General features: G+C 46.4%; 1 protein-coding gene across 5 annotated transcripts in view; it reads left to right on the plus strand.

Moving 5' to 3' along the window:
* The first annotated feature begins 22,830 nt into the window (after positions 1-22,830).
* Positions 22,831-26,176, plus strand: part of ZCCHC2 (zinc finger CCHC-type containing 2) — a 47,301-nt gene continuing 43,955 nt past the window's right edge. For all 5 annotated transcript variants that reach the window (XM_054814787.1, XM_054814788.1, XM_054814790.1 and 2 more), the window contains exon 1: positions 22,831-24,121. In XM_054814787.1, the coding sequence (XP_054670762.1) occupies positions 23,192-24,121 (930 nt within the window). In that variant the 5' untranslated portion in view covers positions 22,831-23,191. The remainder of the gene's footprint in view (positions 24,122-26,176) is intronic.

Below are 26,176 nucleotides of genomic sequence, written 5' to 3' on the forward strand. Positions count from 1 at the left end.
AGTATTGCTATTTTCAGAGCTAAGTTTGCCAGACTCAAAATAGCAGGCAACTAATTCCTGTTCCCACCTGATTAAGGATCCCATTGAGTCTGCAAAGAGAAAAGGAAAATGTTTCTTGTATTTTGTTATTTTCCTTTATAAAATGGCAGCTGCTCCCAATTGCCTGAAAAGTTGGAAGACCGGGATGAGCCTCCCCACAGGTGTGGTACAGCGCATGGGAGGCATCGGAAATGGGGGAAAGCACGAGCTGCTGCAAGAGCTAAGAACAACAGCGACTACACACATCCCAAAATAACTGTTCTAGGATAGCTACTCTGGATGAGTAATATTTACAAGCTGTAAGCCAGTCCCAAAGGGGAGTGATGTCCCAGGCATTGCAGCTCTGTGCAGGCCACCCCACTTTCAAAGATGGGCGTGCGGGAACGGTTATGTCTCCCCTCCCTGCCCTTCCGTGAGGCCACGCGACGGGATGGAGAGGCCCCTGCGTGCTAGGTGATGTGGGAGAGGAACCTGCACTTTGCCACGCGATGGGTGGGAGCTGTGTCACCAGATTGCAGTCAGAGGTGTCCCCAGAAACCCTCACAGAGCTTTTTGGAGCATGTGGACCCCTCCTAATTTTCCTCCGAGTGTAGTGCTCCCAGGCAGCATGCACAGGCAGGGCTGCTGCTTCCCTGATGCCAGCTGCGCCTGGCCAGAGGGTACCTGGAGGAGGAGGAGGGCAGCTGCCATGCCACGGGGGGACCCCGAAAGAAAGAGACCCCCTCGAAGGGTGCGAGATGGGGGCAGGCTGGGTGAGGGTCATCAGCTCTGAGCTTTGACAGCTTTTTGCATGCCTAAATTAATTTTATTTTAAATATGGAAAAGAAAAAAAAAGATCCAAGCTGGAAAAGGAATAGCTGAGCCATGTAAAGTTTTGTTTGGTTTTTGGTTTTGTTTTTTTTTTTTAAATTGTAATGGAAAAGGAAGGGTTAAACAGATGGAAAACTACTAAGCTAACCATGGATGTATTACAGGGAAAAGTAAAATTAATTCTCTAAGGTCCTGCCTTTATTCCATCATGAGTTTCATCTTACAGCTGTTGTCTTTTAACTCCCTCATTTTTTCAAAGGCTCCGATTTCCATGTGCGGGCCCAGGGAGGGCTCCTCAGCAATTAATTTCACATGGTAAAAGCACCTTCCTCTCAAGGTTGTAAAAGCACAAACTCGACATAACACCCTTCCAAGGCACCTTTCTCAGGATCGAAGGAAGCAGGTGTTTAGTGTTACATTAATTTTAAACCTATAATTAGTGTAACTTGAATCCTGGACCTCTTCCAGTTTAATTCATTATATTCCTCCAAACGAGCTTCCCCCCCTGCTGACTTTATGTGAAAGCAGCAGGTCAGGTCTCCAGCGACCCAAGCCTTTTCTTCTGCTGTTGGGGGTGCAGGAAATGAGGTGTCAGGGAGCTGCCTGACATACGGGTTTCTACATGGCCTCTGTAATGGAGGTATGGCTGACACAGCCTGCGTTCTGGCTGCTTGTAGGCCTTGGAAGCCATGTTGGTGGCCTACAGGTGGCTGGTACAGGGGAGAGCCGCCTTTAGCACCTCTCGCTGCTCTGTGAACTCTGAGTTCTGAGGTCATCAGAAGCTGCTTGATGAGGTTTCTGCTGGTATGCCTGCCTTGTTCTCCGGCTGGTGGGTCTCCTTTGGACTGCCTGAGTTCAATGGGGGATTTTTCACTTCTCGCTCTGGCTGGTGCGACAGCGCTGGGGGGGCCGCTCCTGCCAGGATGGGAGCTACGGCTGTTGGCAGGGAAGAGGTATCGCAAGCACCTTTTGTTTTACCTGTTGCAGGGAAATAGAACACCAGGATGAGCACCAGATAAAGCAAGCTGGACCGTTGTCACAAATGGTGTAAGGAATTGCCTTGGTTTGCCCTCTTGGAAGCCAATTGATGTCACTGGGAAGTATTTTATGTTGGAAGATGCGAAGTATGCTGGCTCAGCCTGGGGCGAGGCAGGGAAGGGGATGCAAACAAACCACACCTTGAATAGCTGTTGATGACCACAGCGCTTCTGAAGTGACCGCTAATAAGCGACACTAGCAGCAAAAGGCATTTTACACCCCGTGTGCATGTTTCCCTCACGGGAAGCTGGGAGGAATTACAAGGGGGGCTCGGGAGGAGCGGTGCCTGCCGGGGTGCTGGCTGTGATGCTGCGGTACAGGCTCCAAGCCCAGTTACACATCCAGGCCGTGTGGGTCAAACCTGCTTCTGGCTTTGCTGAGTTATGGCTAAATATTGGCTGCCTTGCTTTGTATACTGCTGTTTGGCAGAATATATTTGTGATGTGAGCAGAACTAGAGGGGAGATGGGGGTGGGGAAAAAGACTTTGCGTGTTTTAGCCAGGATTGGAACTTAGCTGTGGACTCCATTGATCGGAAAGACAAAAAAAAAAAAAGGCATTGTGCAAAACCGGCTTTCCAGGAGAAAGCCATAAGGTCAAGGTGAGGGGAGATGAAGGCCTGGAGGGTGTTGGGGAGGGAGATCACGGTACTGGAATAGGCTGAAGGATTTGCAGTCTGACACAGAGTAGAAAACATGAAGTACCATAACTTACTGGGAATTTACTGAACTTGGTAGCATATACATTAGGCCTGCATGAGCAATTAGTGCTGATTAGCAGTTCCCTCTGCTGGCTGAGCTAATGAAGTTATTCCTTCAGTTCTACAGGTGTATTTCTGACATTGCAAGGGTGCAGTTAAGTTGAGCAGTGTGGTATTTCCACACATAAATTAACAAGGATGGCTACGTAAAGCAGTGACCCAGAAGAACTGTGCAGCAAATAATAAAAACATGGTTCACTCTAACGCCATCAAACTCTTCTCTGGTAATAAAAAGAGCAGAGCAGCCACAGGCTCTTGTTCTAGGAGTGATTCTGACATGCATTTCCCTGGACAATTCAGAGCCATTGCTGATGATATTTTGTGTTGGGTTTGGTTGGTTGCTGCACCATTTTGCAGGTTTTTTGGTGTGTATGTGCTGTTTGTTATGGGGCTTTAAGCAAGGACATAAGTCTACCCATTATTTAAATATTTTATATTATTTTAAGAGACTGCATTTTTTAAATGGAGCTAAATACTTCTTTCTTCAAGGAACAATAAAGCAGATCATTAATTTGTCTTCTACATCTCTTAGACAAAATGGAGATGTGGTGGCTTCCCACATCACTAACAAGTTATGAGTTAATTGGTATAGACCTCTGAAGGCTTAAGTCACCCTGAAATACACAATGAAGTCAGGTTGTCAGCATCCAAGCCATGTCTCCTTCTGTCCAAATGGCTCTTCCTGATGTGGTTCCTCAGGGAAGGAGACCTCACTACAAAGACACCGTCTGCTCACAGACTTAACATGAGCTGGAGTCACAACTTAAACAGTGATCCTACGAAAACATTTTTACAGACAAATGTGCTTTTCTTACCTTCCATGGATTTAATTTTTTTTTTTTTTTAATCCTGAAAGTGGCCTGTGAGTGAGAAGCCCCAGCTTCTCTTTACATTTGCCAAGTGCTTTTGGACATCTCTGCTTCTGCTCTCTGTGGAATGGGGTTGATGTTAACTCACCTGTCACAAAGTGCTTTACAAATAGATATAAAGAAGGCTATGAAACTGTTAAGTAGTTGTTTTCACTTCCAGGGAAACTGGCTCAAGCCCAGCGTCTCAGGCGGCCGATGGCTTTCCATGAGGAGATTCCTGTGGGTTCCTGTGCAGAGCTCTCCCACCCCACCCCCCCACCTCCACCCCGCCCCCCCCCCCCCCCCCCCCCCCCCCCCCCCCCCGACACTGCCCCTCGCCATCCAGCCAGGAGACGGCCCGAGGCAAAACAACTGTCTTTTTCCCCCTGCCAGAGAAATCCTGCTCTGTTCTGGCCCGGGCCGCAAACTGTTTGAATATGTGCTTCCCGTGCTGTGGCTCAAGCTCCTCAGGAAAACTTCAGCTATGTCCAAAGTCATAACCGAAGGCAAGCATCCCAGGCTAAGACCAGACTTACTGTGGGAACGCCTGGATGCTGCCAGAGAGAGCAGCCGCCGTGGGAGGTGAGGATGGCCAAGCTAAACAACCGCTGTCTGGTCCCACATCCTCCTCCTCCTCCTCGGGAGCAGCAGCCCTCCCACCGCTCGCCATGAGGCCGGGATCGGGGTGCCCTGCTCCCCGGCTAGCCAAGGGGCGAGGGACCACTTCGACACCAGGCTCTGCTGGTGTGGAGGCTTTGGGCTTCGACTCGTCCTGACAACGATGTGTCATGCTCCAGCGTGCTTGGCTGCGTGTACTATAAATCACTTTCGCTTTCTTACTTGAATCGTGGGAATTTGCATACAAAAAGCCCCATTAGCCCCGATCAAAGGATGTTTAGATTGCTGGTGTTAAACAACCAGAAGCAGACAGTCAAGTTGTGAGTTGAACATGTCTCCCACCTAAAAGTTAAACGTTTGGTGGTGTCATAGGAATTTTTTACTAACCTGTGAATAATAATTGTACTGCTTTTCTTACTGGGTTTTCACCAATATGTTAAAATTGATTTTTTGTAATGGCAGGAAGTTTAATTTCAGGAAAGGTAAAATGTCATACTGGTTTTTATTTAAAATATTTTTTACATAAGGTGTTGAGCATTATTTATAGCTGCATTTTTTCACCATTACTAAATCAAATTCACTTGATTTATGCTACTAATAATATTAACTGACCAGACAATAATGGTAATAAGCTGCAAATGCAATCACTTCTCCGTGAGTCCTCATCACCTTTGTGGTCCAAGCTGCCAACTCCTTTGTAGTAAAAACTAGGTCATAGCTGGTTAATCACCCCCAAGTAACTCCTGATTTACTGAAGCACTATCAATGTTCAACTTAACTTACCCATTGCTTTATATGTTGGGCTATTTGAACCGTTAAAATGTAACCCTCCTGATTTAAATGGGTTAGGAGGTTTCATTATATGGGAGACAACAGAGACCAAGTGGAGCCATCGTATGTAGAAATACGTTCTTGATGTCAGTTTGCCTTTTGTCATGTACCCACGCTTCATATATGTCAGTCAAAGGGGAAATTCAGAATTCCCCTGTGAAAACTCAGAAGTATTAATGTGCAAAGGGGGAAGCACTAGTAAGTTGTCTCACCACTGCCAGTATTTTACATGAAAAGTGCCAGTACTCACACCGCAAATGTGGGATGCTGTTGTATAACCTATCGAGCCGTTTCAACCACTGAGTGTATGTTTGGGGTATATGAATGAATCAAATCCAGGCTAAAAGAAGCACTTTCCCTTAATTAAGCAATGTTTAAACCAGTTGCTCCTTGGGATTTGCTACTGAATTAACTCCTGTGCTGTAAAAGGGATTTTCAGCTCTTCAGGGTGGGACAGACCTGACTCCGAGATGCTTGCAGTCAGAAAATACTCAAATGCACACAGAGAGGCTCAGGAGGAAATAAGCCAAGGAAAACAGCCCGAGGAAAAGGGATTCACCAGCAGCAGCAAGGAGGAAGTGGGTTGGGTTTAAGCAGCAGTTTTCCACCTTTTTCCATTAGCAGACCTAATTTTCGCCTCCTGCCGGTGGGTCGGGAGGCCCCTGAGCAGGAAACCCAAAGTCCAGCTGAAAATGGCTGCGGGGGGGATGCACCCGTGAGGGCCTGGCGGGTGCGCTCAGAGGGTCCTGCACCACCCCGGGGACCTGCACGCCCGGGTGCGAGGAGGTGCCCAAGGTGACCATGACTGTGCCAGCAGGCTGATGGAGGAAGCTTTGTGTCTGGAAACAAGGAGGGGAAGGAGAGAGCAGGCAGGCGGAGAGAGGCACGGCCGAGAAAGATGAGAGGAGGGATTTGTGTAATAAGGTGCGGTAAGAAACTTGCGTTGGATTTCAGAGACCGACACGTGCTGTCAATAAACCTGTGTGTTTTAGAGAGAAAAAGAATGAAAATTCATTCCGAAGACCCTAAAAAAAAAAAATCTTTTGGAGCAAAGCTGTATTTAATTTGGTCATAATCCCCTGAATTGAGATATATTTCAAGTTGACTGAAGACTCCTGAGCACGGCTCACAGAGGAAACCTGATCATTTTTGGCAGAGGGAAGAAAAACTCTCTGTTAGAACTAAGTTCTCTCAGCTGGCACATTTATCACCAGAGATCAATGAAAACCAGAGGATAAATAAAAGCAGATTTTGAAAATGAACGGATAGACGTTCAGGCGCCAAAAATCTTTTTTTTTTTCTTCTCTTTTTCTGGGTCTCTTCTTTTATTTTTCTGCCTTGGAGAAAATTAAATTGAAACGTTTTTTATTGACAAGCCTGTATCTTATTTGCACATTTGCAAGACTGATAAATGAGTGGCTGGTGTCCTATAGGGCTCAGATTTGCTGCCCCATCAGACCTATTTGTTTGTCCCGCTAGATGCAGACACTGCAACGTGGTGTGTCTTTCAAGGTGGGACACAATGTTCTGCTCTAACAGGAAGCACGTGGCCCACTTTTTAACCGCATAGCAGGACTTAGATGGGACTAAAATTACCAAGCGGCGTGCTGATGATTTTATAAAATTTAACTGTATTTTCCCAGGGTGACTTGGTATTTCTAAGGGAAAGAGAGAGTAAACAATATGTTTGTGTTTAGTAACCAGCCCTGGAAATGTACTTGGAATGTGGGCAAAGCTTTGGAGATATGAGGGACGAGAGTGACCCATGCAGGGGGGGATCCATGCAATGTAGCAGCATCCTTGATTAGTGTCCTTGCACGCGTCCTCTTTTCTTCAGATTCAGATGTCCTGGAAGAGTTGAGCCACCTGACCTCTCTCCTCTACGCTCTCTTTCCTGTATTAAACAGTGCAGCATTTTATTTCCATCCCCTTCAATATTATTGCCATATGTTGTCCATCTTCCATTTCTCCGTCTAACTGCTCCCACTTGGCCTTCCTCCTTCACTTTGATTCTGGACTCCTTTCTCCCTGTCTCTGCTGCCTCCTGCGCTCATGCTCTGAGCAACACCATCCCTGTCCCCACCAAAAGGGGACAGCCCAGCCCTTGGAGCTGTTGTCCATTAGGCACTGCTGTCTCCACTTTCTAAAAAGCCAATGAAGTGAACACCATCAGGTTTTCCTACTTTAATGGAGTTTACTAAAGGTGTGCACAAGGCGATTTTATTAACTGCTTTCACTCGCTACCTTAAAGCACTCTGTTTTTTTATGGTGCTGATAAAAAGAAAAGACAAGGGCTAAGCCACCAGGGTGCTGAGAGCAGGCCATCTCTCACAGATCAATATCATTTCATTGGTTCCATGTATTTCCCCATTTATTGTCCCTCGCATCTGGCCTTACATCTGTGCTGTAAACTCACCATCCTTTCATTCTGGATTTGTGCTGAGTACAATGGGATCCACATCCTTGACTGAGATCCCAAAGGCTTTCTGTAATTAAATATTTAAGAAGAGTAAGAGTAGTTGAAATCCATCCATTACCAACTCTTGTTATGGCTGGAGTAAGATTTTAATATAGAATTCAAACACGGAAGTCTTCTATTCACTGGTTTTGAATATAAATGCAAGCTTTAGTATGAATGGTTTATAATCTAGGTAGGTTTGGATCTATATTTTCTTTAGAGAAACAGCAAATCAAGAAAAAATACAATCAGTGTGGAAAGGTAGAGTCTGTTTCTGTAATACACTGTGTTTACAGCCTGTACGACAGCTGCCTTCAGTAGATAGATAAATCATTATGCAGAGAAAAAAATACGAGAGTTATGTGTGCCACATTTATAATCAAAACTCCATAAACTTCAGCAAGGGAAGGGAAATTCCAGTTCAGGAGTACATGTTGTGGGTTTTTGACGAAAGAATATGAAGACATTACGTGCAAGATATCTTGAGGCAAAGCTGTGTATTACTCAACCATCCTGGCTGTAAAGGTGAGAGTCAGCATGCCCGGTAGCAGAGGCCTATCTGTCTATTGATTTTATTGTATTTTTTTATTTTCTTTTTTTCCTGAGAAGAGCACCACTCTATTGAAGTCCTTAGATATCAATAGAAAGATGTAACATGGGAAAAACGAGCTTGGATGAAACAAAAGCTTGATTCAGTGAAGTGCCATGATAGAAGAGAAGTCATATTTTTTCTGGTTGAAAGAAGGGACCTTATCAAGACTGTCTCTTTAATTTCCCCATAACATTTGAAGCAGGCTCCTAGTATTTAACGAGCTGCAGAACAAAACGACAGCTATAATTTGGCTAATTAAAAGCGACAGGCAAGGATTCTTCCTCAAAGACAGGAAAAAACCCACTCATTTCTCTTAACAGTTGGTTGGCAAGCCTGGATTTTCTCATCAGCGCGACCTAGAGAAGTACTTCTCTGGCCAGATCAACGCCTGGGGCCCATTGCCAAGAGCGCATCCCGGCCGTGCGATGAAGTGTCCTGCGGAGACCCGCGAGGTAGCTACGCACCGGCTGACTTTGCAACCTGGAGCTGTGTGGTGGCACCTTCTCAGGTACCAAGCGGTGCGAGATGTACTGGGGGGCAACAAGTCTCCGCCGGTTCGTCGATTCTCTGTTAGTCTGTGCTGCCACATTTTTGTTGCTCTCATTACGTGGGGCAGCAGGATGAGAGCTAGCCCGTGTATGCATATGCTCCGGTCACACCCTAGGTGTTTCCTTTATGCTTTTGCTGGACAGTTTAGTGTTACGTCTAGTAGAAAAACATCTCATCAGTTTAATCCCCCCATGTCTCCCTAGCCTACCTTCCTTCCCTGCTTTCCCTCCCCACACGCACACATTCATTATCCAGTTCTTCAGATCCCATTACCTACTCGCTCTAATTTAAAACTTAGCTTAAAATTTGGTCAAAGTGGCTTTCTTTTCTTGCTTCTCGTTTCATGCTATTACATCAGGGAAGGAGGGTTCTCATTTTGCTGAGCTAAGTTCAAGTTGGGACTTACTGCTCTGAGTTGTGCTCAAGCCTCTGCGGCTTAATCCAGGTATTTAATATCTCTCAGCACCTCAACTGGCTATCTGCACCATGAGATGAAAAAAAGCCCGCCTCGCTTAGATGTTCTGAGCTTCACCTTATTGCTCTTTGAAATTTGTTGTAAGATCTTATGATGGAAGGTTTTGTAGGGATGTAAAATACTTTTTTCTGGGTGCTGTTAATGGATTAGCAATGCATTTTTTGTAACCACTTAAGTTTATACCAGTCAATGGCCAGTGTAAAAACCATCAAAGGTGAGTGGTGACAACTATTTTGTGCTCACATTGCACTGCTGAAAATGTGAGTGAAAACCAGTGACTGGGACCACACAACTTTGTAATAGTATCCCGCCCCTCTGTCCTCTGTCCCTCATTTTTTTCACCCTTCGTCTCCATGGGATATATCCATTACCTCTGCCCAATTGTTCAGTTAGTTTATGCATTTCTCTGATGTCACTTTGTCCTGACCGTTTCTCCTACCAGCCGTCCCACACTGGTGAGCGTTCCTGCTCTGAACCGATTGCTCTCGAGTCCCGCTGGAGCACTACTGCGTCAGAGCAGCCTCTTCCCTGCCTGCTGGCAGATGAAAATGATTATTCGGACAAGGATGCAATAAGTTTTACTGTGCTAGTCCAAAGGGAATGGATCCCTCCTGGAATGGCAACGCGTTCATAACATCCAAATCAAGTAACTCGGCCTCTTACAGCTCTTTAAGTAGCACAGGATAACTTACCCGTGCATTAGCACGTACAAATGAGGTATATATCCATGCTCTTCCGTTAATGTCTCTGAAAAGGGAGCACAAATAAAAATACTTAAAGTTCTCTGATCTTTCAGTATTACAAGTGGACTGGGATTCAGGAAAGACTCTGGATTTGCCTGGATTTAAGCAAAGAACATTGAAAATAGAGATTGAATAGTTCAAAGTATGTGTAATAGGGTATGAGGCCTTTGCCAAATCAATAGCTAATTTAAGTAAGCTCAAATGTGATAGCTAATTGCTGGTATGTCTGTGATGTCTGCTTGGTGGTCTCTGCAAAAAACAAGTTTTGAACTTGAAGATATTCCCAGTGTACAGCTAGCAACAGCTCTAACGCAACTAATGCTGACCCAAGCGTGCGGATTTCACACTAGGCTTAGAAAATATCTTGGTTTTATTTCCATGGCAGTTTAAGATGGTCTAAGTCAGGGCTGGAACAAGCACAGTTCCAGCCAGACACTCGCTTTGCCCCAACACAAAGATTCTCTGATGGGGAGACAGTTCAAAGAGCAAACCAGAAAATTAACAGATACAAAACTGAAGTTACCAAGTTGGAAAAAAAAAACCCCAACAAAAAACCGACAACTAAACCAGTAACTTTTTGCTCACTCAGCTGCCTGAACCAATTTGCAGTGGGATCAGGAAAACACCAGCAGCTGACACTGTCGTCCTGCAGCCTTACGCAGCTGAGGCACGTGGATGGGGGAGGCGCAGGAGCAGCACTGGGGCCTCTCTCCTCAGCCCTAGAAATTAGTTGGCAGCTTTTCTTGTCCTGTGCTTTCTTCTTAACCTTGCTCTCCTTCACAGCCTTTCCATCTTGTGTCCCTCGGTGTGGCTGAAACCTGGTCGTTTTGCATTTTTTTCTTTTTTCAGCTCTGTTCTCCATAATTGCCTCCTGTAACTGATGCAACCTGCTTTCCTGTCAGCTACTTTTCCCTCTGGTGAGGTCTGAGGTTTTAAAGTTTGAAAGACTTTTCCGCTCCCTTATGCTAAAGACAGCATGAGGCTAATAGGCAGCATTTTCCACCAAAAATATGCATGCCAATTATACCTATAGAATAAGGGGGGGATATGTGTGTGTGTATATATATATTAAAAAAAAATTAATTGCTAATTTGCTATTTATATGGACTTTCCAGAAGGACAGGAGTTCTGATACATAAAATGATGATCCAAAGGATGCGGCAGGGTCTATTTCTTTCAATGGTTCTTATTTTATTAGCTGTTCTTTGATGACACCTATGCTGGTCTTCTTTATAGGCTTCTTGGCATGGAAAGCCACATCTATAAACGCAAATGGTATCCAATACTTACACTGTGGGTGTATATGCAAGCTCCGTTTAAGATAATATTCCCCGTGTTCTGAGTTAGTCTCATTTATACAACAGCAATTTCGCACCCTTGTAGTCATGTAAATGGGCTTTAAAGAAGACACAAGTATAATTTGTAGCTAGCCTCAGGACAAGAATTCCCTCCCACCACTTGAAAATGTGTTACCAAGCTGCATTAGGCTTGGAAATGATTTTTATGCAACAGAACAAAATTGTGTTGAAGCATATATTGCAAGATTGAAAAATCCCAATGTTTTATTTCTATTTGTGTCCTAGTCGGCAGTAAGAAGGTAATGGTAGTTTTCTGAGACCATCAAGAATTTCATCACAACTAATGCACCCCTACAAATCATTTCAGCTTTGACAAAACAACATTGTTCAATGCAAATTCATTTTGTTGGATGTCCTCAGTGGTTCCAATCAGCTTACTTCCATTTTAAGTTCCTTTTTATATGGCTACAGTGCAGTAACACAGATCTTCATGTTGACCATTGACAGGGTCAGGCAATGCAGGTCAGGAATACAGAACTCCCAACACAACACCCTGCTTCTGCTTGCCCCCCTTACAATACAATTTGATAGAGCATTTATTTCAAATAATTTTGTTTATGAAAAGCAATACTTTTCAGGTCTTACATTATTCTCTAATTTGCACTGAATGCAATGCAGTACAATTTTCAAAAGCTTTGCTTTTTTTTTCTTTCTTGGTTTTTTAAAGTCAAAAGTTCTGATTGCTCCGATCATCTTTAAAAGGACAGATACTGCTTAGGGATAAATCAGTCTACTTGAGTGCCTAAGAGTGCTGTCTCACATTATCTCATTGGCAAAGTTCCTGAAGTTATATTTTTAATCTGCAATTAATTGCACACTATGGACCAATTCTGCCAAGCTTCTTGGGCTAAAGCTTTGAGGTGGCCACAGGAGAGACAAGCCAGTGGGAAGCAAGCTATTAGACCTTGCCTACCGGGACTCACAGCCAACAAGTAAACCACGACTATTCTGATGACGTTGCACAGCAGAGCGAGCAGGTATTCTTCAGATATGCTGCTGAGGTTTTTCGACCTGCAGGTTTTTTATTGCAAATACTTTGGCATAAGACAAAACAAGAGAACTGACAGTGCTAAAACATGCGTACTAGGTATATATGTCTTTGCAGCGGCAATGTGGTGGTCGGTCAGTGTTGGGCTAACTAGAGGCAATGAGGTGCAGCCGTATTTCTCAGTTCTGTCATTGAACACCCTCCTTTGTTCAACGTTTTCACAGTGCTTTCATCCCCTCCCTGGGGAAATCTGGCTAAGTATTAGGTCCGTTTCACAGACAGGGGAAAGGAGGACAGGGACAGGAGAGGGTCCATGCCACAGCCCCAGGCGGGCTGTGCAACTCACCCTTTGCTTCCTTCAGAGCCTGCAGGCTCCTCTGAGGATCCATCTTCACCTCCCCCGGCCCCACCAGGCCTAGGGATTTTAACTTACCTCTCGGGCATTTTACAAGGCTTCCAAATAACTTCTCTGACTCCTGAGCATGATTCCAGTTTACATATTTGTCTTCCTTGATCTCTGTTCACCATTAAAGATCCCATCCTCTGGAAACTTTCCAATTTCCCAGTTGTCCTCTCCAATTGCTCCCTCCAGCCAATGCTCCTGAAGGTGGAATTGCCGAAGAGATTACATCCGCTGGGAATAAATTCCTAAATGATGAGGCTTAACCATGTTCGTTTCAATTTCTACACCTTGAAAAAGAATGCAGTAATTTCCCACTGGTCCCCCGGGAGAGGGTTAAGATTAAGTAAACAATGTTTGAAAAGCACTTACTTTGCAGATGGCAAAAAAAAAAGTCCAAGCATTTCCAGAGATCTAGTGAGAGGAAACCTCTTGTTAAGCTGCATGTCTCAAATCAGTTTTGACAATTATTTTCTTTTTTCTTTTATGGTTGCAAGCTTATTTAAAAGGAAAATAAGTGTTCACTTTTTTTGGCAGTTGCAGTTTGAAATTCATGTCTCTGTCACATTCCTTGGGCTTCTTTCTCATGTTCATTACTATGCTCTCTAAGTGCCTAAAAAACATGAGCTCCTAGGACAATAGAATTTTTAAATTAGTCAGAGTGTGATGTTCAGAGGAACTGAGGGAGCTGGGAACCTCTTGGAATTCATTAGATGCCAGATTTAAGCTACATATCCAAGCTAGATGTTCACATTTCAAAGAATTTTTTGAAGTATTTAAACAGTGTTCAGGGCTGAAGAGGGGCAATCCCCAGAGAGCCTTTAAAATGAGAGAGGAAGAGAAAGAAAGAAGTGGGCAAAATTATCCTGCAACTGGCTTCCGACACTGATTAGTAATTAAATTGGTAAAAAAGTTAAACTCTTGAAATTATTTAAAATGCAGCTACAGAACTTCCTTTCCCAAGGAGCTGGAGCGCCTTTTTAGGCAAAAGGCCGCAACAGTAATTCATTGGATTTAACTGATTTTGCCACCTTTTCTCTGGGAGGTCATAAAGCTGGTTGTCAAGATAGATAAGAATGCCGCATTGTGGACTGCGTGCTCGCAACATTTTCCAATTTTAAGTCCTCTATCATCAGGGCTTTTTCATCATCTTCAGGCAAACTCTAAGTATTATGGTTTGCCTTTCTTTTAGTGTCTCGAAGTACACCAGGCATATTAAAGATATAGAAAGCAACATGTGTGCCTACCTAAGAGAGGATTTATTAACTCTTTTATTAGATAGCTTATTACATTCTAGAGGCTTTGATCAATGCCTAAGCCACTGCACAAATGCTGAGGAAGGCTCAGTCGTGGCCAGATGAGTTTATCACCAACATGGATGATTCGTGTGTAGGGTAGAAGAAAAGGAAGTTCTTGAATGGGGACCTGAAGCAAACACAGTAGTCCACACTGGTCCTGAGCCAGCCAGCTCTGGAAGGACCTTCTCCACCCTTCTTGGAAGCAGTCCAGGCCCCATCCATGTGATCCTTGGAGCGGCCTGCCTTCTACAGATAACCTCTTCCCTTGCAGCAGGCAATATTGGGACCTCTGTGGGAAAGACACTGAGCAACCTTGTTTGGCCAACATTGCAAGAGCAGAAGGGGTGGCTGAAGCTGGAGGGACTGAGAGATTTGGCACAGGTCACAGCAAAAAGCATAATTTGGGCTAAGAACAGATTTATTAAAGGAATGACTTTCAAAGGCCATCGAAAGGCATCTGAAGGTCATTGATATCCAATGGCAAGTGTTTAAGGAAGAAGAGCGGTGTGAATAAAATGGCATAGAAAGGAGAAAAAAAATGGGATAAATGCAGGTAAAGGTGGTAAATCTTGAGTTGTTTAATTGAGAGAAAGATACTAAGAGTTTTTTGAGAGAAAAGTTTTAAAATTTATTAATTAAAACCCAGCCTTTTACCAATGATTTTTTCAGCCAGGCTTTTTAGTTTTTCAGACCCTGTAATGCTTTCCAGATTCCTGGGAAAGAAAGGGTATTCCTCTTTCAAATACTGATTGCTCTTTCAATACATGCTAGAGAAAGCTAGGCATGACTAAACTATTATTTCAAGAATTAGTATATGATTGTAGATGATAATTATATCCTGTTGAAAGCATCCCTTGAGGTAGGGATGAAATGGGGTAATTTTGTGACCCTTCACTTGTCTTCAATTATTAAAGACAGTCTGTAACTGAGGACAAAAAAAAATGAGTAAGGCTTTGGGCTTCAACCACATGAAATGTCTCTCTCTGCTAAACAAAGCACAAGCATCATCACTTTTGTATGCAAGTTCAAGCTATGCGTATGCTGGAGTGTCCTTGCTGAACTGGAGTGAGAATGAGGTGAGTGTCCATGTATGTGCGGGAGATGCCCTGTATCCTCCACACAGAAATGACTCTTCTTCTGAAAAAGAAACGCAGCTGCTCCTGAGACTGGGCACTACCACCAAAATAACCAAACCACCCAACCAGAGGAGGGCCTTTCTGTGGGAGTTTGCAATGCCCCAGGAGGTTAGTGAGGCTATTAACTTCAGTAGGAACAAGAGCTTATGTAGGTTTCTTTTTTTGTTTCTTTTTTTGTTTCTTTTTTTGTTTCTTTTTTTGTTTCTTTTTTTGTTTCTTTTTTTGTTTCTTTTTTGTTTCTTTTTTTGTTTCTTTTTTTGTTTCTTTTTTTGTTTCTTTTTTTGTTTCTTTTTTTGTTTCTTTTTTTGTTTCTTTTTTTGTTTCTTTTTTTGTTTCTTTTTTGTTTCTTTTTTTGTTTCTTTTCTTTTTTTTTCTTTTTTTCTTTTTTTTTTCTGCAGGAGGTATCCACTTGACTGATTCATTGAATTACTTCTTTTTTGCAGAGTAAATTTTGTGATGTTTTTCCTCATACACCCCAGATTGTAAGCCATCCCGCTTATATGCCAAAAAGTCCTAATAAATACACATCAGACTTAAAAAGCTTCCACAAATGTCATTATTTCAAGGCAACCTACTCATTCTTCAGAAGTGGAAAGCCAGAAACACCTCCAATATGAACACCTACCCATCAAGAGATTTCCAATTCCTTGTTTTATTCCCGAGAGGTTGCCAAATGGAGAACTACTTTACAAGCAGGGATTCACACCTGAACTGAATATTGGACATCCCCAAAGAGCAAATAGTAAAACTTTCACAGACAGACAATTTGAACTATGGGCACCTCAGTATAAATACATATATTGTGGGAGAAAGCATGAGGAAAGTGAACGTTGCTTCTTTGGATTTACAGATTTTCACAACCTACTTTAAAATAACTGAACGGCAGTGTGTAACACCTGCATTATTTCAGGTTAATGCATGCAGCAGATCCAAACAAACAGCAACAGCGTGCCAAGGTGAGCTGAGGCTTCAGCTTTTTTTGAATGGTGATGTTGTGTTTCCTGAGCCAAACAAAGTGTGTGCAGCAGAAGACAAATGAGCAGTAGCTGCTGCCCACCTTACACCTCCAGTAACACTGTAAGCCGTGCAGCTGAGGTGTTCATTTTGCCACCAGACCCCCATCTAATCCATATGGTCATGACAGCAGCTCCCACCCGAGGAAGATCTCTCCTTTCGTCCTTCAGCTGGGCCTGCTGGCAGAGACCTACAGGGTCACGGCATTGCCAAATCGGCTCTGGCAGTCGCAACGACAGTTCCTCTTTTGAGGGCTTCATTGGGACGTAAGCCACACTGGCACGAGGGGGTTTCCCTGGCCACAGGTAAGATGCTAAGCAAGGCTCGAGCTATGGAGCACGCCGTGCTTTGAGCACTGAGGGTGACCGCTTTGCACAGTGACGGCAAGAGCTGTGTGTCTAATTTGGGCAGCAGCAGATGGATCATTTAAGACAGAAAGAGACTGGCACTACCAGCAGAGTGAAGGGATAACGTGTTCCTTCTGCAGCACAAATCTCACAAGTGACTCATGACTCTTCTGCAGCTCATGCTGGCATCCCTTGCTCTTTGTGACTGTGACTGCACATTTTAAAGGTCAGGATGTAGCGCTTCTTCCCCCAGTACCTTTGAGTCCATACTGGTCAGAGTTTTGCTCTGAAGAACGTCCAGTGCACACGACAGTTCCTTACAGTTTGATCAGCAGCTTGCTCTTCTCCTCCTCCTGGCCCAAGCGTAGAGATTATGAAATAATCTACCAATAAACCTCTCAGAAGGGTTTGATTCCCGGGCGCTCGTTGCATACATAATTATCATGTACATGACTAATATCAGCAGGCCTGGTGCTGGTGCTCAGGCTCTTGTGTGCCTGAGCCACACCCACATTCCTCCTGCGAGCCCTCATTTCAGAACAGATTTCAATTAACTTTCATCAGATGTTTAAGGTGGCCTAAGCCTTTTCTTCTTCGCGTAGGTGTTTAAATTTCAGTGCCTGACACTTAAGGACGTACTTCGCTGCTAACTAGGACAGAGACTGGTTTGGGCATATGCTTAAATGGTCTCCTGTCTAATGGTCTGATTTAAGTAGGACTTCTCACGACAGCAAAGCCCTGGCGTTAGCTGAGCTGTGCGTGCAGATTTCCCCGTGCGTGAGTTCACGTGCTGCTCGTTCTGAAAGCACACAGTGATGGTTCCCTGGAGCCACGGGCATTTCACCGCTGTCCTTGCTGGAATATCAGAAAGTCCAAAGCTGAATGGTGTTGGAAATCCCATTGCTTTCCTCCCCGAAACTGAATTGTCATCTAGATCACGGAGTAGCTTCCTCTGCAAATTTTAGTTCTGGGTACAATGTGTCCTGGTACTGTGCAATTTATACCGGCTTCAGCCCAGCGTGATCCGAATCAGTGCAGGCTGTGCTCTGTGATGGTAAAACCCCACGGAGAATTTCCATCAGCATAGGGAAATTGCTGGCCAGAAGATCCAAAGGATAAGAATATCCCAGTGCGACCGTATCCTTAACTCTCCTTAAATTCTCTTGATAACTTTTATTTATTATTTTACATGGAGAAAAGCAAACCGATACAGACAGCCATGTGTACCACAGGCTGGAAAGCCGTGCAGGTAAGCAACCCTCTCCGTTTGCCCAGAAGTTGAAATAGGCCCCCTTGTCTTAGCAGCTTGGTGATGTTTCCATCTTTCATACGCTTCCAGCTGAAAATAGTAATAGTTCACCTTTGACAGTTATGTAGAAGAAAAAACTGCGGCCTCAGTTCAGCTTCCCTTGAACGGGTGAGCTGAAATTTGCAACCGTGTTTCGTAACAGTACCTTTACTGGCAAGCTTGCCAAAGAGGCCTGGGATAGGTGACCTTTGCAAATGAATAACCAACAACTTTGACTTTAGAAATAGTCTTTCATAATGAAGTTGATCCTGGGAACACACCCTCTGCCTACACTGAACTTATTTTTCAGTAACTTTACATCCAAAACTATGTTTAAACTATTTAAACTGTGCTTAAAATTGTATGTTTATTCCTGCGCAGGATGCTAATGTAATTAGGACTATGGGTCATCTTCTGCATTTTACTAGTCATGTTGAAGATAAAGTCCTAGAAGTGCCTGTCTTCGTTCCATAAATGCATATTGAAATAATGTAATTTCTTAAACATATCTTTAGTTTTCAAATATACACTTGTTCAACTCCTGCTGAAAAAGAGGCCCAAAGAAAGAATAAACCAGCTCAAATATTCAAAACTCATCAAAGCAGTAAGAGTGAAAAAATAAGTCATAACAACCTATTGACTTGTCAGGTTTTATTTTTAGCAAATTTCAAGTTGTCATGTTCTCAAGACTTTTTCTTCCAGATCTCAGGGCTAAAAGGTAACTACCTCCTGTTTCACAAAAGGTAAGATACTCAAAAAATGCCAACTATCATGACATAAATGACATATCATGAGTCAGCAAAATTGCTCCAAAGCTTTGTCAGGGAACTCGTATTTTCTTCCAGGTTGTTTTTTGTGTGACATTTGTGTGACATTGCCTGAAATGATTCCCTTATACCTCGGGAGTTTGGCTGAGAGACCTGACAATAGTCCATATTACTGACAGTGAATTAAACACATTTTCAAACTTTGTATAAAGAGACAGTTGATCTTCCTACAATCTGGGAAAGGGGAGAAAAGGGAAGAAAGGAAGAAAGGAGGGAAGGAAGCTTTTCATTTCCCTATTTATGCATCTTCTACCCTGTGGTATGGGAATCCACGCAAAGATCCTCACTGAGTATTTGTACCAGCTTTTTGTAAAAGTGAAAACACTAATAGCAGGGACAGTAGCTGGGGAACAGTATCAACATGAAAAAAATACATATCCTGATATATATTTCTTATATATTACTCTATATGAAATATATGTATCTCCTAAAATATATACACATGTATTTATATACTACAGCCTCCCTATCTGATTTTTAAATGGGCCACAAATTAAGCTCATTCACATCCTTACAAACCAGTTTTAGCAGATCCTTAGTAGTGGTTAAGGAACAAACAAACGGAGACTATGAAACTAGTTTTACACGTTTCTGAAATTAATAGAAAATCCTTGACTGCCGTGGTCAGAAGTCAATATTGAAAAAAGATAGGATAATTTAAAAAACAAAAGAAATGCATGTGGACAGTGTTGAAGGTTACTTTGTTATTTCCTCCTTTAGCGTCAGCATTCAGTCCAGCGTCCCAGTGTCGTGCTTGTTTTTCCTTCTTAATGGCTTTCTCCCTTCTAAAAGCATTGCTGGAGAAGTTTTAGGCCTGCTGAGCAAAAATCCCCAAATGCCAATGACCTCTTTGTAAGAACTTAGCGAGGGAGGCCGTTACACTCCAGAGACGCATTGTGGCTGCCTGCACGCAGCGTGCTGACACACAAAGTACAGGAAACAGGGGCTCCTTGGCTTCGGTGTCTTCCAGGGCTCCTTCATCCAAACTGTGATGGTCACAGCTAAGCGTAAGAGCTGAGCCGGCAGCCTGTGGCAACCGGGTTCACAGAAGGCTCTACCGATAACAGCAACATTTCTAGATCAGTGACAAAGCCTCTGTGCACTCAGGAGGCTCCGAGGCTTTGACTATTTGAACAGGGGTTATGTTGCAGAGGCGGAAAGACAGCAGGTGGAAGACGACCCAGAAAAGTCACTAGTCCTATTACTGCAAAGCCAGTTGTGGCAATGGCGACTCTTTTGGCCATGGCACCTTGCTCCACATGGCGCGTTTCTGGCCCTTGACCCAGGGCACGAGACGGGACCCTGCCACACTCTAACTCCAACGAGCGCCGCTTCCCAGAGCAGGTCTGCGGGGCTCCCGAACCGGCAGCGCCATCCTGCCTGCTCCTCTGCCTGCTCTGCGTTGCATCAGAGTTCATCTGGCTTTCAACTTACAGATTGCAAACATATTTTTCCCTCTAAGGCTCTGTGCCGCGCTCACTCTAAGTCAGCATGACTGTGGGACCGACAGTCATTAAAGATGTATGCAAGTTATACTTTTCTTTTACGAAAATCAGATTAAAAGCCCTCAAGGCCAGCTGCCCTGGGCAAGTCAAATGTCATAGTAGCCTCTCCTGCTGTGCCAGCTTGTCAGTGTCGGTGCAGTTCCCCCGTGTCCTTCTTCCACCCACAGCCCTGAGTTTCACTTTCATTTCACTTGGGCACTCGAGTTTCAGTTCTCTTTCCACATTATCCTCTTTCTTCTGGCTGTCAGGTCCCTCAGCTACTGAAATACTTGTAAGTCTTCTTTTTGCTTTCTCATGCTATTCCTTTTCCTTTTTTTTTCTTTTCTGACTTCCCATCTTTCAAATCTGTTTTTCTCAAGTATCACAGTTTAAGCCATTAAGAAAGGGGAAATTAGGAAGGGCTGAGTTAATCAGGTTCTTAAGCTTCTTTGTGAAACTAAGTATCAGCTTGGGAACTATCACAAGTAAGGATGAGCTCAAGTGTTTTCTGGACTCGGGAAGTGCACTTTCAACCATTACCCTCATGCGTGTGCAATTTATCTTACCTTTGTGGATTTATGAATGGATCGGGGGACCTTCTCTTTCTGTCATCCCTGACCTCCTCTTTCCCACCAAATTAAATGCCTTTTTCAGTCTCTGTGGTGTTTGGAACTATGTCATGTTTTATTTGAATCACGCATTGTCAAAGTACGAAATGTTCTTTCTAACATCTGTATGACTGTAATTCTGATCCTGCAAGTTCTATTCAGACTAAATACCTATTCAAATTATTAAGCAGAAACCTCAAGCCTTGTTTCTGTGCTTCCACAACTTCAGCTTGGCACATCCCCTGAGATAGTCACAGGAATTTCTGACAAAAAACCCCCATCATGACTATATGACAAGAATTATGGTAATTCTAGAATTACTACTTCATAATGACAATGTAAGAAAATATTATCCTGGGGTATTATGATAGCTGCTTTGGCTAGTAACTGTAGGGATCTGCAATGATCCAGGGGCCCAGCCAGGCCCTAACCAGCAAATAGCATAAAAAAAAGGAGGATGAAATGGGTTTATGAGACTTCTTGCGCCAATTCTTCACCTTCTTGGTCCTGGCACCAGCAAAGAACTGCTGGTGGTCCGGGATGAAAGGGTAGGACTTGAACCATCTCCTGCTCCCCACTGCACTCCTGAAGCCACACACCCTGTAAGAGGCCAAGAGGACAACAGTGACCATGCTGCCGTGATGTTAACGAATGAGGGGAGCTGCAGTGAGTCAGGTTCAAGTCCATTTGTGTTACTAGAAGAGGATTGAGCAGCAAGTAGGAATGTATAAACCTAACGTATGGTACATACTAGTTAGCCTTTAATTTTTTAAAAAATAAAATACATATGCTTGCTCATATATATAAAAATACAGGATATGGGTTAGTCTAAAACCAATATACAAGACTGCTCTGTGCCAAATCTGAGCGATGCGTACAAGATCATAATAATCTGTGTAACATTTACTCAGTTGTTTAATAAGCAGACTCTCTCAATGGAGGACGACTGGCTTCTGGACAGGTAGGTAAGGGGGAGTTAGCACTGGCAGTTTATACCTTGTTGCTGCAAGCAGCCCAGGGATGCTGCTTTGTGTAACTGTAATTGAAACGCATTTTATTCTTCACTGTGTTGTTCTGCAAGCCACGGGCTTGACTCTGTTTTCAAATATACTGTCTTTATGTAAATGTGTGGGAAACAGAGCAAGGACCGTTGCAACTTTCTGATTACTCAGAGTACTGCTTAATCTTGGAATTGTAGGCTCATCGTTGTCATGGATCGCAACAGTTTGGAGCAGAACAGGGGAAATGAGAATGAAGCAAGCCTGCTATTTCACGGCAGACTATCCCTAAGCCATTTTGCCATGCTTTTTTCTATAATATTGCCTGTATTTCCCTACTGTAAAACTGCCTGGTAGAAAGCCATATGGTACTGTAACACTAGTAATTTAAAAATGAGACATCTTACAATAGTAATAGTTTCAGTTGCATTAGAAACGTAAAGGCCCATAGCAGTTATGTTTCTGTAATTAGCATTGTTCCATTGGTGTGGTACAGCTTTGGGCCGGGCCCCGCCAGCTCTGGGTAAATCCATGTGCCTCTGCACACCGCAGCGCAGTCATCAGTCAACACAGGACCTTATCTCAGGAAAATCTTTTAGCTGGGAGACAGGGAGGTTTGATCCTCGACTGGGCTCAGGTGAACTGTTGAGCTGTTCCCATCTGCGTACGTAATTGAGTTTGTGAGGCAAACGTGAGGCCACGCCAGGAGCCAGGCCGCTGACACCGACCCGCCCGGGGCGGAGAGGGGCACGACTCCGTGCCCGCGGTCAGACAGCGCAGCGCACCTCGAACCGCCGCGGTGGGACCGGGAGAACCGCCCAGCTCAGTCCCCGCGACCCGGGGTCAAGCGACACCGCTTTGACCTCATGAGGAGGCGGGAAGCAGCCCCAGCCGGGGAAGCGAGGGCCGCCTCACCTCCAGAAGCCCGCGGCCCGAGTGCGAGCGGCAGCGAGTCCTCGGCCCCAGCTCTGCCGGGCCACAGGAAGCGAGCTGGGCTGCTGCGCCCGCGGAGGAGGCAGCCTCCGCCTACTCACGATCTGGGCGCCGGTGCCGCCGTGCGCAGAGGGGAGCCCGGCCCCGGCTCCCCCGCCCAGGCTCGGGCGGGGCGGCTGCCGCAGGCCCGGACCCACCACGCGCAGCACACCGCCGCGCAGCGCAGCACCGCCCCGCCCAGGCCCCGGCGACGAGCACCGCGCACGCCCGCGAGCGCGCTGACGTCGACGGCGCCGATAGGCGGACGGGCTCGCTCCGCCCGCCCCCTCTCGGCCGTGTCCCCCTGCCCTGCCCCCCGCCGGGAGCTCGGGCTCAGTCCGCGCCGGCCGGGGCCGTGAGCGCCGACGGCCGCCTCCGGCTCTGCGCGCGCGCACGAGGGCCGCCGGGCGCGCGCACAGGCGCTGGGGAAGGGGGGGAGGGGGAACCGCTGCGGGAGCCGCAGACGCCGCCGCGAGCGAGGCCCGCCCTGCCCCCACCCTCCCGCCCACTCCCCACGCGCGCACACGCCGGGACCGTTGCCCCTGCGCGCGCCTCTCCCGCGCCGGCAGGGCCGCGGCAGCATGAGCGGCTCTTCCTGACCGCCGGCCGCGCCGCGTCCGTCCCCCGTCCCGTCCCTCCGACCCCGCGCCGCCGAGCAGGGCCCCGTCCCGGAGCCGGGCCCGTCGGATGCTCGCGTCCCCCCTGTGCCGAGGATGCTGAAGATGAAGCTGCCCCTGAAGCAGACGAGCCACAAGGCGGCGGCGGTGGAAGAGGCGGCAGCCGCGGGGCTGGGGCTGAAGGAGCCCGGCGGTGCCCTGGACTGTCACCTCCAGCTGCAGCAGGTGCCCCGGGCGCCGGCCCGCGGGGGCGCCGCCGCGGGAAGGGGGTGCGGGCTGGAGAGGCCGAGCCAGCTGCACGGCTTGGGGCCGGGGCCTGGGCCCGGGCCTGGCCCGCCGCCCGCCCCCGCCGCGCTCACCGGTCCGGGCGGCGGCGGGCCCGGGTCGGCAGCGGCCCGCACCGACAAGGAGACGGTGTACGAGTGGTTTGGGCTGGTGCTGGGCTCGGCGCAGAGGCTGGAGTTCATGGTGGGGCTGCTGGACCTGTGCAACCCGTTGGAGCTGCGGTTCCTGGGCTCCTGCCTGGAAGACCTGGCCCGCAAGGACTACCATTGCCTCCGCGATTCGGAGGCGAAGGCCAACGGGCTCAGCGACCCCGGGCAGCTCGGCGACTTCCGCGACCCGGCCGTGCGCTCCAAGCTCATCGTCTACCTGGCCCTGTTGGGCTCTGAGAACCGCGAGGCCGCCGGCCGCCTCCACCGCCTCCTGCCCCAGGTGGACTCCATCCTGCAGAGCTGCCCGGCGCGGCGGCCCCAAGCGGGCGCTGCCGAGGAGGAGGGGGCCGAGGAGGAGGACGTGGTGGTGGTGATGGACGGAGCTGGAGAAAACGGGCAGGCCAGCCTCCCCGCCGCCCAGGGCCTGGGCTTCGGCGCGCAGGAAGAGCTGCTCCTGCTTTTCACCATGGCCTCGCTGCACCCGGCCTTTTCCTTCCACCAGCGGGTCACCCTGCGGGAGCACCTGGAGCGGTTGCGGAGGGCCTTATGCGGGGACCAGGAAGACGAGGGCTTCGGCCGCCACCAAGCCCAGGTAACGCCGCGTCCTGGTCTCTTCCCGCTGCGCCATCTCATCAGGCGGTTTCCTCCTCCTTCCTTCACCCCCTCCCGATTTTCGAGGAGCTGAGGGCGGCCCCTGGCCTTTCCCCGGAGCCCCCCACTGGGATGTGGCCCCTCCCGTCTTGCCTCGCTGCTCGTCCTATTTCTCCCCCCCCCCCCAGCAGTGTAGGCCCCGGCCACCCCCATAGCTGCTGGAGTTTCTAGTACGAATATCTTGTTGCGACGACGTAACAGTGACTATGACGTAGTAGAATCGGGGCGGGAGGACTTTTTCTAGCCTGCCATGCTTTTTGGAGCACTGCTTTTTGAATCCTGCCTTGCTGGAGCACAGGGTGCAGAGTGCGGCTACAGCTTGACTGGGTGCCTTGTATGCTATAGGCCACTGAAGAAGTTGTACTGTCCAGAAGTACAAGCAATGGCTTAACTAAACTTGTAAAAATAATAATAATGCTAGATAGAGACCATACAGACTCTGAAAGAATGTTCTTTAGGGGCTTAAAACAGTAGAATGCATTGAAATATTTTTTATATGGAACCTGCTCCTGCCCCCCCAAATGAGACTTAGGCTTGGACTTGGCAAGGATCAGGGCAGCAGTCAGGGGTTGGCGGCTCTAAGGCTGATTCTCTCTGAAAAGCCACGTTCAGTAATGTAGCTGAAGATGTTTGGGAAGGGGTAGTAATCATTCTATTAAAGGAGCGAAGGAAAATGTCACAACTGGAGCTTCTGTTCAGAGAAAAACTGGTTTTCTGGGTGGCTGTCAGGAAACAGCAAAGAACATCTGGAAAGCAGATGTGTCACTTGTTGCTAAAACGTGGCTGTCACCGGGAATGAAGATTTTCAGTGAGTGGCACTGAAGCATCTTCCTGTGCAGCAGCTATGTTTAAACTCAGGTTTTCCCCCAGTGCCATTCATTACTGCCCTCTTGACAAGCGTTGGCTTTAAAATCTGCCCCATATTTATGCAACCAAGCCGTCATCTTGGAGCTCTGCAGTTTTTGGTCTATAGATGGCCTCTCCTGCAAAGGGGAAGAAAGGGCTGGAAGATAGGTGTTTATAATGCTGTTCACCTGCACACATGAGGTTTGCATCAGGTACTTAACAGAAAAAGGTACAAAACAGTAAGGGTTGGGGGTTTGGGGTTTTGTTTCTAAGTTTACTCGCAGTGCCACTCCTAGAAAATTGTTTTACGTTGCCTGCCATGCAAAAGGAGTGGCCCTTTTCCTGTTTGGTAAAGATGGGATATGGTCTTGAGGAGTGTTCAGAGGAGATGGGGGTGAATTTCTAAGCCTTCGAATACATTAAGTAAATGCTTGTATCATTGTAAGGCCAAAGCACTTTTGGCAGGTCATAAACTAGCGGGTAGATGTTACAGTACTGAAATCATAATGAATTCATAGCATAAGTCCAAAAAGTGTTTGTTTTGGCTCTTTGACTTGTATCAAGTCTAGCTCTATCCCAAAATGAATCCTGGAAGTCCATCTTTAGGGGGAAAAGATCGAGTTGCAGGAAGTGGTAAGACTGGACACCGTTGTTGCTGGGTTTGAAGTGCCACTAACTGGAAACATACTTCCTGCCTGAAACTGGCACATCAGTTGTAGCTGCTCAGTGTGTCCCGCCGAATGCATTAGAAGATCAGACTCTCATGAACTACTGGAATTGAAGTCTGTGTTGTGCAGCATTCTGGCTTTGGCATAAAAGCAGCCTTCCAAGTTGTGGTGGTTTCGTTTACTCCGGGGACACCAAGAGACCAGAATCTGCTTGGCTGAACATGCACATCACATATTCCCTAGTCCACGCAGGACTGAAACTGCATCCCTTCTGTAGGCTTTTTTTTTCCTTTCTTAATGGTTAAATTGTAAATACAGCAGAGCCTCTTCTGGGAAATTACGGCTGGCAGGGAACAGAGGGATTGATGGGTTTCTGCTGAGTGTTTTTAGTTCATGTTCACAGGGATAGTGGTGGGACCCTCGCAGGTAAGACGGTAGAGGAAATGGAGTTACTAGCACGGTTAAAGACTTCCCTGGCAAAA

Source organism: Grus americana, chromosome 2 (genome assembly GCF_028858705.1).
Source record: "Grus americana isolate bGruAme1 chromosome 2, bGruAme1.mat, whole genome shotgun sequence".
Lineage (NCBI taxonomy): Eukaryota > Metazoa > Chordata > Aves > Gruiformes > Gruidae > Grus > Grus americana.